A 15,943-nucleotide genomic window follows, 5' to 3' on the forward strand; every position below is an offset into this window, starting at 1 on the left:
CAAATTTATCTATACCTTCTTTATTTACTCTTGTGGAGTAATTAGTAGCAGTGGTGATTACATCAAGGAAATAGTTATACTCCATTAAGGATAATAATGTTTCTTCATATTTCTGTATTTCCCATTTGCAAATTGCTTAATTTATTTTTTTTCAGTAATATTAATATACATGCCTTCTTTGTCAAATATAACATAAATAATAATACTTTAATACTTCTGGATCCCACAGATTTACCACGTCTTTGGTTTTTTTCTCCTCTTTTTTCCTCTCCCTTTGCCACCCTGCAAATGTTTCTGAGCAAGTCTTCAAGCCAGTTGTAACAGCTCTTATTCAGGATATGTGATTGTTTTTCAGTGACAAATTTTTATATCAAAAGCAATATTAAATTCAGGTATTTGTTATCTCCTTGAAGTATAAAATAATCATCCTCACAATGCAGCCTGAGTGTAAAGACTGATTGACTGCAATTTAAATTATAATTTATTATGCTGGAGTGTCACAGTTTGGGATTTTCACTGTGCTTAATCATGAATAGTTTCAGTCTGTCCAAAGTGACTGTAATAAAATTTTGTGGTATATTATATTAACAGCACTCCAATCATCACTTAATTTGGTCATGTTCATCTTACAAGGAGCTATCATTTTTGGCAGACATGAAATTTTATTTGGAAACACATATTTCTTATTGACTGATGCCTGATTATCACCTCTCATTCAAGAGTTTCAGGAACAAGTAATTTATGTAAAAGTTGAGATCACACATAGCATTTTTTAAAATCAGTGAGGAATTGTTCTGTTGTCACTGACTTCAGCAGTCATTGAATTTATAACACATGATTCAGGTAATTTCCCAGTTATACTGGTTATACTAGCAGGTAATTTATCTAGGACATTTTTGTGCAAAATCTAAGTTTAAAAAAAAAGTCTTCTAGTAATTTTTCACAATAATTTTTTTCCCCATCCATCATTATTTTTCTCTTCAGGGATCACAGCTGAAATTGTTGAGCTAAACTATTGTCCTTGACAAGAGAAATATTTGGAAAGAGGTTAGAAGAAATAACAACAGTTTACCATATGGAAACATGGCATAAGAATTCTGTGCACCATAATATGCATCTCCCAACCGTTTCTCATCCCACAAGTGGGAGGATGTACAGAAGAAAAGGAAAAAAAAAAAAAACCTGTTCGGTAACTCCTAGCACATAGACAGAGATGTCTGACAAGATGGTTTGGGAAGAACATTGAAAACATATCAGATAAGGACAGAGATGCAAAAAGGCTCCTGAAGGAAAAAGAGAATAGAAAGGGCATGGAAAGAGATTAATAAGTACAAGGGAGAAGGATTAGATGGAAAGGGAAACAGGCAAGGAGGGTCTGGGAGAGGGGGGAGAGGCAGAGGCAAAGGGAAAAAAGGAGGAGCAGAAAGAAGGAGACAGAAAGATGGAGTGCACATGTGGATGGAGGCAGGGGACTGAGAGAAGGGTGACATATCACCACTTTAACAGAACTAAGTCTTGGAGGAAAAAATCCTCAAAACTTTGAGACAGCTCTTTTAAATAAAAGAACTGGCTAAAATGTACTCCAACTAGGAAGTGTCCTGCTCCAAAATTTAATCATTCCCTCTGGATTCAAGAAGAATAAGGTTTGCATTCTTTCAGAATAATGAAGTTTTTTTGTTCAAAGAGAAACATTTCTCTGTGGGCATTGATTTATCTCTCTCAGTAAAATATACCATATGTTTCATATGTTTAGTAAGCAATTCAATCAAATGTGCATACACTTGAATTTTCCTTTTCCTAATCTCATCTCCTTGCACCCCAGAGAAACTGCTCTGGTTTTGCTCATATACAGTAACTGATTCTTTCTGCTTGTTCCAAAGATTGCCTACAGTTTTTGGTGAAAAAGTGATATTATCACTTCCACTTATCACATGACCAAAATAAGAAATGAAGGCAGTAAAAGTATCTTTTCTATGAAAATATTTCTATACAGCTCAAGTACATACTGGGCTTTTTTAAATATCATGTTTCAAAATATTTCTGGTTTTGTCTCTTACTTAACTTTCAATATAACTCTTTACCAAGTTCCTTTTTTCTATTATGTACTTTAGAGTACTACTATATTTCCTGTTGAATTTTATTGTCTTCCATATTTCTCTGTAGACCTTTTTTGCTTTATCTCTATATTTTCACTGATGTATATATCTTCTAGTGTATTGTCAACTGAGATTTTATTTTCCAGAAATCTCATGTTGCTTTGCGATTCCCAAATGTCACCTAATGTTCTTAAAGCCATCCTAAATTACAAAGACTTCCTTTCTACATTTTCAACACTTGTCACTTACATACAAACTCTTCAGCCACTGCTGACTTATTTAGCTACTACCATGACATTAATTCTTCCATTTCTGTTTCCAGTAAAAAAGAGAGGTTGCACTGTACTTATTCTACTCGTACAAAATACTGATTTACTTTTCAAGTCTAGTAATTCGTTCCCCTGGCTAAGTTGCCTGAGTTCACTTCATGGGACACTTAATGGCAGAAATCTACTGTCAATGTATAACTGAGCATTTTCAAATATAATTTAGTTCTTGAATCACAGGTCTTCCTCTGGACAACAAGAATGCTATTACTATGTAAGTGTTTCAAGACAAGCTCATGGTTTCTGAGCTTTTACAAATCTTCCCAGTAAGAGAAAATTAATATTCCAAAGCTAGTCTTGTGAGCTGAAATTTTGGGAAAATATGTTGTTTATGCTAGCATCTCCATTCAATGATTTATAGAAGAAAATGCAAATCTGCAGTATGGTCCCTTCCCTTAATTTCTGTTTTTATTTGTGCCCACAATTGCCACCTTGGGGCAATAGCTGACAGAACTTGATCTGAAGATGAAGAAAAACATAGTTCTTACAGAAGACTGAACATCAGATCTAAATGCAAACTTCAAGACAGATGCCAGTTGCAAAACCTTTGCCTGCTGGTCACAACCATGTGAGACACTGTAGCTTCCTGCAATTGCCTGTTCATGGTAAGGTGGCTGGAGGATAGATGATCTGACTTCAGATTATGATGGTGCCATATAGGCAGGCCAAATATCTGTACATGCTTCCTGAGCTCTTAAGTTCAAATATGGACAATACTAAGCTACATGGAAAGAGCATTTCCCAGTTCTTTGGGCTCTCACTCCACCTCTGTACAAGAAACATTAATGTCAGAAGACAGCTAAACCACTGATGACACCAATTCTTAACTTTTTAGTACCACTTATACTGACTTGAGAGCAGGTGCACTCTTACATAACACAAGAAATACTGTTGCAAATGCTTATAGGGGTTAAGTTTTGTTTTATTTCCCACTTCCTTGCAGGCAAATGTCTTACATACCTTTTCAAGACCTTCTTCCTTAAGGCTGATGACATCCAAATCAAAATCTGTCCTTAAGCCATTCGTTTTGTTGAAAGTTATCCTGCCTGTGAGGCCTTCCCAGTGGGCCTGTGAAGAAAGAAAAAAACAATTTCTAGAAATAAATACCTCTTCCTTTATTTTTTTTTCTCAATGAGCAAACTACTCCTGTCAAAATGGGATCATTAATTATTCATTTTATGTAAATAACTTACCTTGTCGCTGATTTTGTGTTTTTAAATATTTTGTATTTATTTTTTGCTAATGAAATCAAACTTTCTTTTAGGCTTCATAGACAATTTTTTAAACTTTCCATATCAGGCAATGGATTCTATTATTCTTTTCAGTTCTTTTATTGAACAAGATATACTGAACAAGATAAAAGGCTGGGTTTTTTTCATTCCTCCATCATTCATGCATGCATTTTGATGGAGGAATGAAAATATGTCTATATGTCTGCTCCCTACATACTTCCCCCTCCCCAGTCCCAAAGTTTCAATCTTTTTCATTAATGCTGGACTTCATATTTTTTCTCAGGAAATTTCATTCAAATAAAAGCTTACTTTTGGAAGATGCTGATTCCCCTGAAACCACACCAAGACAGCAAAAAATGAGGTCAGTGAGCCAGCCTTCCTAAGCTTATTCCTCACTTTTAATAAAATGCAATAGCCTAACTTTTTTTATAACTTAAAATCTACCCTAGTCCTGAAACTATACAAAGTAGGAGAGAAAATGTGGGAAATAAAATTATTATTGGTTCCTAGAAGGAACCAATATTGGAAAAAAAATTACATTCCACTGCAAATTGTTCTCTTCATCAGAATATTTTGTATATCAGGATTGAGAAACACTGTATAAGGAGTTACAGTATTGGAGATTTGAACAGTCTACAGTCTTGAACTGAGTAGTCTTTAGCACCTTAAATCTCATAGCTTTGCTGTCCCTATCTGTCAATATCTAAACAGCATCTTGGGTAATCAAGGAGACATATAGTAATTCACTATAGAAAATTAAGAAAAAAATTACTTTTAACCAGGAAGTAAAATTAATTCCTGGCCCCTTTAAACTTATGCCAGTGTTTAGTTGATGGATTTCTCATAATCGGTCTACAGTTTAGAGTTTCAGGTGCTTGGGGTTTTAATGCCACAAATACTCCACATAAACCTACTATCTACAAATATAAGTTTTATTTAGAATGCAGTTATTTCACCTTTACAAATATTTTCGTACTAAGTAGTACTTCAGGAAATTTAGTTCCAAGTAATACTTTCAAGTACTTTAGTTCCAAGTAACACTTTCAAATAAAAATGCCGTCTTGCTTGTCAAACTCCTTATATATAACAAGACGACCACCTAGTGAAAAAAAACCCAAAAAACCCAGACAAATGGAGCGAAAGCAAAAGAAAATGGGAAAGAACTGGGAGAAAAAAAAAAAAGCAGGGGAGCGGGACCCTTTCTGAGTGGCTTACCTCCTTGATGAGGCTCATGAAGCGCGTCCCGAAGCGCCAGGGCTTGTGGCGGTTGCACTGCAGCGAGCTGACGGTCATCTGCGGGAACTGCTGGACCGCCACCGACACCACGTGCACGGCGTCGTACATCAGAGCCGCGTCCGTCTGAAACGACAGCACCACCAGCACCGTCAGCACACACAGAGAGGGAAACAACAAATTAGCACTGCTAATTTATTTATTTCTGCTGAAGGAAATAAAAATGGCCCAGCTGCTTGTGCAGCGCTGCAAAATGTAGGCTTGTTGCTGTGTCATACATAAGTTATGTCAGGATCTTCAGCAGTCTTAGCTTTTCTCTTTTTAATGCTGCAAAAAGGGCTCAGATAGTGACTTTTCAGGATCATGGGAGTACACGAGCATCTGATGACTCAAGTTACTTTAAAAAGCAGTACGTTAGGGAGCTGTATAAATCACTGTGTGCATGTTTGATTCAAGTTGGTTATTTTCATGAATGATGCAAAAGAAAAAAGGAAACAAGCTGAGAAAACCTTAGCTATAAAGCAAAGTGTACAGGTTCAGGAAGTAATGTTTTTTTTTGTTTTGAAATTACAAAACAAGATTCCATCCCAACAACACTCATATGAATCATTAATAATTTTTAATGTGCATCAGTTCAAATCCCTATAGCAGAACTAATCAGTATCTTCAATAAATCAGAGTTAGATTAGAATTACATCAAAATGCACATTAATTTTAATAGTTTTCATGTCCCATCCAAAATAAATAGACTTAGACATAGTGTTTGCTAAGAAATGTTGTATTACCAAAGGACAGACAGCCTCTCAGTAATACTGTTGTGCTGTACAAGAAAGTGATCTCTCTCTCCTGTTCTCCTTGATAAACAGAGGCCTGGTAAACCTCAGAACCAAAAGCACGAGAGGACCTTAGATTCAGCTGGTGGAAATGAGTGCTACACCATCTGCTCAGCATACCTTAGAGAAAAAGGACCTATTTCCCCTTCTCATTCACATAATTAGTGAGCTGTGAAATTAGTTCTTTAATGGATAGGAAACCTGGAGATTATTGCACTTGTCACAATACAATACAATGCAATGCAAAATGAGCTTATATAGTGCCTTTCATGCAAAGGCATCCCGAGGCTCTTTACAATAAAACTAAACATAAAAATGCAAAAATATTCTACCATTATAGCCCATAAGCTACTGTTAAAGAGAAAAATACACACTCACATTTAAATGGCTCTCCCAAGGAGAGATTTCAGAATTCAAACAGAAATAAATCCTAATTTCAAAAAAGCCAGCATAAGAGGTTTCAATGATCTGAGGCTCCAAGCAGTTTATGCAGAGGTTTCAAATCAGTCAGAAAATATTTTTGCTGCCAAATTGTTCATTATCTTCAAGGCATTAAAGTGCTTTTAAGGCAAGCTGATATTTGACAAGGAGGCAGTGAAACACCAAAAAGCTGGAATGACATGCTGAGTAAGCGTCATGAAAAGTTTAATATTCTAGAAGCAAGACTTGGCAGTAGTCAAAGTCTAGACAACAGCTTTTTAAATAAGTACAACACATAAATCTGACTCAGAAATGCAAACTGGTTTTTAAATCAGTTTAATTTCTAAAACTGTAGTCCTTGTTTCAATGAAGGAAAGCAGAAATTGCTATGAGGCTTTAACAAAAATATCCCACCAAGAAGCAATCAGAAATTCAACACCAGCACCAACTGATTAATTAGATGCAAATTTGGAAGCAGAACTGTTAAGACCCGTCAGAAGGAATCAAATGGACATTATGCCAGATACAGAACAACATGGCTGTCAAATTCTATAAGCCACTGAAGTGGAAATCTGTAGGATGACAAAACCACCCAAAGATGTCAAAGGCACATGATAAGCTCCAGCAGATATATGTTGTGAGGGACTGGAACAGGTTGCTCAGAGAAGTTGTGGATGTTCCCAAAGCTGCGAGTGTTCAAAGCTAGCTTGAATGGAGCTCTGAGCAACCTGGTCCATGGCAGGCAGGGTTGGGGTTAGATGACCTTTAAGGTTCATTCCAAATCCATAACATTCTCTGATTCTGAAAATATGTTGTCAAAATCTGTTCATCAAAGACAAAGCAAATGAGGAAGAAAATGCAATAGTGTAATGTCCATAACTCAGTTGACAAGCCCTGTCCTATCAGATGGATAAATCTGGACCCATATCTATCAGTTACTACTGTCATAAATATAAAGTTACAAGCACATCACAAATTAAGTATATCTAGATTTTCTTGCAAAGACAAATATGTTGCTAAAATTCCTTTAAAAACTGTGAACAGTTCTTAAAATATTCTAGAAGAAAATGCCCTATTCAAACTAAAACAGAAGTAAAAAATTAACTTTGATACATAGTATTCTTATTCTCTAATCAGTTTTGTACCAAACTGAATTGACTCATTAAAAATTTTAATGGAAGATATTGTACAGTTCACTTAATGCACAGCATGAGTCAAGCTTTTGTTGATTAGTAAAGTATGCATAAAGTTCATTACATTTTAGTTCTTATGCTATCTTTACCTGCATATTTTCTGAATAATACTTCTAAAGTAGAATAGCTTATAATTTTCATATGCAGCTCATTATTCTCTTCAAGATCATCTTTGTCTTCCTATCTTTAATCAGTAAACTTTTATCCTTGTGAGGTAAATCCAACTATATTTCAAAGGTCAAACTGTTCATAGCATTCTGCTTATTGTCTGATGGTCATTAATGTATTCTGAAAAATTTTGTGCATTAATTAAAATGATTCTTATGTGTGACTTCCTCAGCTACATCAAGAATGAAAAGAAATTGCAAATGCTCACAAATTATACCTGCATTTGTTTCCTAGGTGACCATGACAATAGTATTCAATAAATGCATAGAAGTGACAGAACACTTTCACATTTTATTGGCATAGTCCTTGAAAAGGCGTGAACACATTAAAGCAATGTATATAAAGTCTCTAGTCCATTGTGAAGCTTATTTCATCATATACAAAAAACAGTTTGTTATTGACTGGATTTCAGATCATAGTATCATCAGAAACAAAATCAATTCAGACTGACTGTGGTCACTGGTTTAAGTGTTAACATGCCCATTTCATACTGCAACAAGCTTTTCTTGCTAAGCTTGTGTTTATGGCACTTGGCCTTCCAAGGCTTTAGAACAGAATGACAATGTTGCAATCCCATTTTGCAAAGTAGTATAAGTACACAAGGTGGGGCATGTTACATAGGGAATGAGTTTTCCATTAGCCCTTAAAAACTGTATTTTATTTCTTACACAAGATTAATGCCCGGGATAGAACACTGGATGCAAAGTCAGGTTGTTGGATTTGGGGTTTTTTTACTCCCAACATATCCAGTCTATTCATAGTCAGGTTTATGAAGGACAGAAATGACGTGGTACAATTTGGAGAGTAAGAACAGCAGCTGTTCTTTAATCTAAGAGCCTGAGCAAGTAGTAGATGCTGCAGGTACAATGAGCAGGACAGCTTAATCAAATCTTCTACCTCCCCAGCATAAATGTTTTAGGGAAAAGGAACATTACTTAGTCATCACTGCAGAGTAAGGATTTGCAGTGAAATACTTGCTCATTTCAAAACCATCAAAAATGTCTATAATCACCTTAACCTATGAGCAATACTTGTCCTTTGATTATTACTTACTCTTCTCTTTTATATTTAGTGACAACTTAACAAACAATACATAATTATTAGCTAGAAAACCTTGAATAAGTGGCATATTCCATAAACAAACAAAACACTTTTAATTTTTTTGTTCTACCACCTGCCTTTCATTTTTCTTCATATTACTTTTGTACTTTAGGTAATTTCCATTGTGAGCACAGTGTACAGAAGTAGCCCTCTGTCCAAGGTTTTTTTTTTATTATCATCATTTTCCTTTGAAGACTGATTTTCCTATAGAAGCTTCCTCTGCTTTCTTTCTTTTGAACAACTTAAAAAACGTTATGCGCAAAAAGTCTGATGACACTTAGAAGTCAAGAAGAAAAGACTACCTACAGTGCAGGAGAGCTCCTCATTACTGGCACTATTACCTTCCTTAAAGTTTGTCCTGTTCAACAAAAAATTGAAAAGTTGAATTTAAAAATTACTGGGTATAAACTACAGAAACAATGATTGGTTACATATAAAAATAAGATTATTTTTATTTATAAAAATATGTAGTTCCTTTTTTATAGAGTCTACTAATGCTTGACCAGAAAATTTTAAGGGCTAGATCTCAAATTTTGTTAGGACAACAAGATTTTAACCCACAAAACAGAGTAACTAGTAACATAGGAACTTTTTTCCCCTAAATTCTTGTATAATGTGGTGTCAATGGTGCTAACATCACTCTACTTAATTCACTACATATTCTTGATCAGATGCCTCCAAACTCTACTTTCAAATCTACCCTACAAAGAGATTTTTCAAGAAGGTCCAGAACAAGAGATAAATATTGAAGAACGAAATTTTACTTTGTCTTTCCCAGGTGTGTTAAAGGGTACAGAAATGAAGCATGAATGAAAAATATTACCAAAAAAACCAAAAAAGCTCTTATAAACCCAATAGGAGTCATTCTAGCTTTCTGATGAATGTGTGAATTGTATTAGATTTAAATATCTTTCACAACCATGAGAGGAACTTCTGCACAAGCCCATCAGCAAAAGACATTTCAGTTAGATGATGCCTGACAAATGCAGCATTATGCACACAAATTCCAGAGACCAAACATGCTACTACTACTCACAGAAAGATCTCCCACACTCAAGGCAATTATTACAAGTGAATGAAATTAAGAAGAAATGGCTTGCAAAACTAGTTCCTCCCCAACTCAGCTAATAAAATCTATTGCCCCTGAAATCATTTCACTTAATTCTCACTTGCTCACATCCCACAAAACCATTTTGCTGAGATTTAATAAATCTTTCAGCCTGGGATTAAATTTTACTGTTTTATGAACTGTTAAATGGCATTGTATGCTTATTAATGCTCATGTTTTCTTACTTCTTGACACATTCCTAATTCCACTCTAGGGTACAATTATGAAAAGAGCACAGATATGTTTTTTCACCCCCAAAACTGCATTCCAATAGGGAACAAGATATGAGCACCAGTAAGCTATAAACAATGTTCATCTAACTTTTAAAAAAATCTGTTAGCTTTTTTTTCAAAATCCTCTAGTGCTTTAAACAATGCATTGCTGATTAAATTATTTTTTTAACTTTTAATGGTCTAGAGAATTTTAACAGGGGGTTGGTTTGCAGTGATTTTAAGTAGAGTCAAAATAGATGCAAATTATTTTCCCCATCACCAAAATACTTAACATCCAAACAAAGCAAATTACTTATTTCATACAATATAAAAAAGACTTTACACTAATTAAAATTCTTGAAGTTTTTGATCTAGAAAAGTGAACTAGTCAGGTAATTTTATGTTTCAAAGTGTAATTTTTTCTTACACAAAAAGGCAAAAGAAAAGAAAGGATTTCCTCTTTTGCCTCAATGCCTTCTAGTTTGATGTACAATTTGAATTGAAATAGTAAAGTGGAACAGTGACAAAGTCTTAGAAAATACCAAGAGAAGAAAGGAATAGGAAAAGCATTCCAAATGATAGCGATATGGTTTCCAAATTTCTTGTCATTGCATTGTCAATATAGGAAAGAATATACATTCTTTTATTGACAGAATAAGCATGTATTACCTGATATAAGAGTTTGAAGTGGTAGAACATCTCTCAGAACATTCTTGGTTAGTAATGTCATTTAATAAAATATTTAGGTGTTAAGAAACTGGACGTATATGAAAATTAGTTAGGTGGGTAGCCACTTATTGCAGCTTGATTTTAAGTCATTGCAGGTGAAGCTTTCAGAGAACTTAAAATTTTGTCAGAAATAGACACAGAAAATCTGTTTAGGAAGTAGCTTAAACACATTTCCCTGAAATAACAACAGCAGAAGTATTTTGCCCATCTGCTTGATCTTTGATTAAGACCAGAATTTAATTTTAGCAAATAAAACGTTAAAGATTAACAATATAACCTGAAGTGAATAGGAAAATTTTGACTTATTTTTTCTGACAAGGACACCTTGTCATTCTTGTGAAGTTAGAGCTTAAATCTTAATTATGAAAGGAAATTTCATTTAAAGGAATAAGAAATGTTAAGGAAACTTCTCTGTCTGACCAGTTACTCACACTACCTGAGCTGCGACAGAAGCCCCTCTGCAGCCACATCATAAATCATTCAACTTATATGGTGATCTACATTTATCTGGAATAATGGAATAAACACTAATAGAATGGCGATTTGGGGCAGGGGGGAAGAGACAGAAGTAAAAAAAAATATATTCCTAATTATATTTTTTTGAAATGTATTTCTTAGATATTCTATAGTCGGTGATTTGGTCCTGTAGATGTCTCCTCATGTCATAAACGCTACTAATTCAAGAATAAAATTACCTTCAGTGTGTTGCTTGCAATAGCAAAGGTCAACGTGAATGCATAAACCTTTGCAGAATGTGCCTATAATATACAATTAGGAACAAGACGTTATGATGTTTTTATTTAAGTTCTAGAGTTTTATATATATATAAGTTTCTACATATACTTAAAAATGAATGGAACATTTCCAGATCAAAGATATTCTGAAGCACTTTCTCAACCTTCCTTTTGAACTTCAGAAATTATGGTATCAGCTATAATTTCTTTTTCCTCAAAAAATACCCCATTACACTCTTATATACCTTAGGGACAGATAGCAAAAACCTAATTACAAGGAACAATGGGTCATTATTTAGTCTTTGGTAGTCTATTTCTTTTCATCTGTTCTCAAATTCAAAAAATCAATATGATTGTGATCACTGCAACTCCATCAACCACATCCACAATAAAGACCTGTCTGCTACTATTACATTAGCTCAGCATTCAAGACTTATCACACCCCATGAAAAGTCCTTCTGCACGAGCAATTCATAACTAATTACAGAAAGGTCTTGCTCAGCATGCAGTGAATACCTTTGTACTCACATGCAACAAGAAAGTACACCTGGCAATGGAAATGAGAGGCATAAAGCTAGTATAACACAGAGATTAAATGTAAATCTGATCAAAAATAGAGAGAAAACCCCACATGTTCCAAAGAATGAATCTCTAAATATTCTATTTTTGTATCCTGTAAAAATAGTACACTGTTTGAGGATTTTAGACCTTTCACATCTTCAAACTTGGTAGGTAAAATGACAAAAACATAAATGCATATTGGTGATTTTGAAAGCAGATAAAAGAGTTATGAGGATTCATAATAAATGTCCTTCTCCTGCCTTCAATTTCTCTTCTTTTACAAAGGGCTAATGATACTAACTTTATTATCTTCAGCAAAAAAAATGATTATATGTACAGTATTGCAAAGTTCAGGTTTGCAGGAGAAAACAAATTGTTAAGCAGTATAAAGCATAAGTAACCCATGAAAGAATATATATTTATTTCAAAATATAATTCTGCTTTATGCCAGTCTTTTATAATTCTTTTATTAATTTATGTCCTATGGCTCTGTCCTAAATAAGTAATGTTCTTTCTCTTTTGAACTAACATCCCCTTAAACTCAGTAATATCTAAAGAAAAAAGTATTAAAAGACACACTACTGGCTTGTGTCAATCTTAGTTTTCGATTTTATAAGTGGATATTTTATGTGGGGATTTTTTATCTTTGAGATTGTTTAGAGGTTTGGAGTTTCTTGGTTCTGTTCTGTTTCATTTGAGAAGCATTTCTATTTTTAGATTCTTCATTGTCTTTTTCATAAATCTTTGATCAACTTGTCTGTTATATGCAGATGATAGTCTAGACAGATTACAGAAAATCAAATTGATCTTGCAATATTACTCTTTATTCCTTTGCCAGTGTGCCTCCACCAACTGCCTTTCACTGTATAATTACTTTTCCATTTCAATGAAGTTCTCCGTTAATTAATATTTATTTTAGAAAAAAACATTTTTTTTCATGTTATGATGCTAGTTGCAATAATCAGATTCTCATAAATTGCTGATTCCAGCTTCGCAGAGTAGACACAATTAAATACATTGACTTATTTGCATTAGACACATTTAATTTCTATTAGAATCTGCTTACAGTAAGGCAGTTTATTCAGTGATTGAAAAGCTTCATTCTGATTTATGACACTACTTTTCTAGGCTATCTTCTAAAATTGCTGTCACAAAAGCAGCTGTCATTGACTGTTATTCTAATATATTAACTCCCAAAAATTTACCTAATTTAAGAACAGCTTCAAATTGTGGTGGTTCAAGCAAAGCTGAGTAAGTTTTAATGGGATCCTCCATGGCTAATGAAGAGAGGTGCCTTGACAATAAAATCTTATTTGAAATTTTAGGCACTTAGTTATGCTTGAATAGCAAAGCACACAGACATTAAAAGTATATTAAAAATAAGGGTATACAAATAAAGTAAGAAAAGAAAAAAGAAAGAAGAAAAATGGTTAAGAAAAGAAAGAAAAGAAAAAGAAAAATTGTTGTGTGGAATTTATGTATATGAACTTCTCAAAACTTACAATTGACTTGTAGTAACTCACTGCTAGTAGGAATACAAGCTTATTGATCAGAACTCAAACTGATATTGCTATCGTGTTAGACACAGATGATCTTTTGATGGACATAAGGACCAACTACAGTCTTCATAGTGATCAGGTTTTTTTTCATATATATTTGAAACTTGGTACACTCAATAAAATTTGTATCAATATACAGCATTCAAATTCACGGTGATCCATTCTGAAAATTTTGGAACTGTCTAAGCACAGTTCACTTTCAAAGGGATATTTATATCGTAAAGCCAATTGATAGTATATAATTTTCATAATTACTAAACCAAAAATAGGAATTGAAAAAACTGAATATTCTTCCAGCTTTTTTCAATACGCCATTGGGATTTCATCCATCAGGGTAACAGTCAAATTACTTCACTGCATCTAAATCTACATTTAAAAATAAAAATGCGCCCAAGCTTATGCAGTTTTAAGAACTTCTTTGTATGTCTCTGACTAATCTGGTGAGAACTTATTTTTCCTGAAATGTCCATGTACCTCTTAACTATGCTTGAGCAAGATTTAAAAACATATTTTTCATACCATTTATCTTATTTTTCAGAATATTTTCCATGTCTGAAATTCCAGAAGAAACAACAAAAGAAGAGAGAAGAGAAAGAAAATCAAGGAAATCCAGAAGTATTTAACCTCAGTACCATAAGGAATCCTAGTTCTCTCATTCATACTCACAAACAACTCTCCTAACTAAATGGCCTTTGACACATAAAGCAATACATTAGTCTTGTCACTAAAACTAAATGGAAGAGATTATTGATCAGGTGTGGAAAATTTGCAGGAAATAATATAATATTTTTATCCTCCCTGGAGAGAAAGCAAACTCAAAATATTGTGTGACAAAATTAAAATCACAAAGGATCATGCTTCACCTAGATGCCTAATGTTATGGTCTTATCCAAACAGGCTGCTGTGCAAAGACTCCTATACAGAAATAAACTCAATCAAGTTAAAAATTTTATCATCTTATTTTATTCATCTTGTAGTTTCTATCAAAATTTTCATGGACAGTGGAATGATGCATATTCATAGAAGGAAAATTGTTTTTCCTGATGCTCTTAATTTAAAATGTTAACTTTGGCCCTTGATAAAAAACGTCCAGATATCATGGAGTGCAGTAAATGTCACGGCTGTTTAGAAAAACCTTTCTTGACTGGTCATGAATAGGTCAAGGCAGCAGGCAGCACACAAATGAGATCTACAAGAAAGTAGTTTCTTCCTTTTAACATGATTATCTATTTCATCTCCTACTCTAATGAAATTGGGAAGGCCTGAGTAATATAAAGCTCAAAAGGCAGCTCTTTTAAAGTCTCAAAGTTATTAGCAGTTGATTTCTTTACAATTTTTAATCTAATATTTAATTAAAAGTGCAACAAAAAATTATCCAGTTATAAAAATCACAAAAAGCCTTTGAGTTTCAAGGAGGTACAACTATTTCCAATTTGTCAGAAAGAAAGCAATGTCAGAGAATTATTTCTGCAGAGAATTAGCTCTGCATGAGTTCTTTATATTGAAATATTTGAGAAGAACCAGTCCATCCATACAGTGTAGTAACTTAAAACCTCAATATCACAGAGCTCTAGTTCACTAAAAACTGACACGGGAACAGTGAAATTTGGCACCAGAGCCATCAGTAGGACAAGACTGTCAAAGCATAGGTAGGAAGCACCTTTTAATCACTTCTCAATTCTCATAACTTCTTAGTATGTTTTCCATAGAACTGCTAACTTTCTAAATTATGTAGAAAAGCTTTCCTCTTGCAAGTGTGTTTTCACAAAGAAGTTGATGTATAAGAGTCTACTTACATAAGCATTTATCTAAATTAATTAGATTGAAACAAAATGTTTTTAACAGGCTTGTTTTGATATTTTAAACAAGTATTAAATCTATATTATTTACTTTCCTTTCTCTATGCGGCTTTTTCTATGTCTATTTTTGCTTTAGTCTGTCACCAAAACAAAAACAACACTTGCTCACTCATTTCCCTCATTGAGATTTGTTCTCACAATAATTTTTGAAGGCTTCCTTACTGCGAAATACTTGCCACAGATTTTACTTTTGAACAGCAGTGAGCTTCTGAAGTGAGTCTCCTGATCTGCCACACCACAGAGCAGTGCTCTGGCACACATCATGAAGAGGTCTCATAATGCATAGGCTCTCTTAAAACAAAATTCACTGCAAGATGGGACTGAGGGCTGTACTTTATGTGCTCCATCTGCTAATTGGCTTTGTCCAAAGGAATGGACTGGCAAGAGTCTGGAAGCAAAGTAGCTGGAAATAGAAGAGTGTGAAATAAGAAGTGTCAGGTTCTTGGCACCAACAGCTTTGCTTTATGAGGCTGCCTCCAATGGGCCTTTTCACTTGTTATTGTAGCCATGTCATAACTTAATTCCAGTGACCACTTGAGAAAATCTGGTGCCATCTTCAGTTATAATCTCTTTTGTTAC

General features: G+C 34.0%; 1 protein-coding gene across 4 annotated transcripts in view; it reads right to left on the minus strand.

The window, feature by feature from the left end:
• GRIK2 (glutamate ionotropic receptor kainate type subunit 2) overlaps positions 1–15,943 on the minus strand; it is a 354,898-nt gene that overhangs the window by 159,498 nt on the left and 179,457 nt on the right. For all 4 annotated transcript variants that reach the window (XM_058021141.1, XM_058021139.1, XM_058021140.1 and 1 more), the window contains 2 exons: positions 4,870–5,013; positions 3,383–3,490 (listed from right to left, as the gene is read on the minus strand). In XM_058021141.1, coding sequence (XP_057877124.1) covers positions 3,383–3,490; positions 4,870–5,013 — 252 coding nt within the window. The remainder of the gene's footprint in view (positions 1–3,382; positions 3,491–4,869; positions 5,014–15,943) is intronic.

This window comes from Melospiza georgiana, chromosome 3 (assembly GCF_028018845.1).
Source record: "Melospiza georgiana isolate bMelGeo1 chromosome 3, bMelGeo1.pri, whole genome shotgun sequence".
Lineage (NCBI taxonomy): Eukaryota > Metazoa > Chordata > Aves > Passeriformes > Passerellidae > Melospiza > Melospiza georgiana.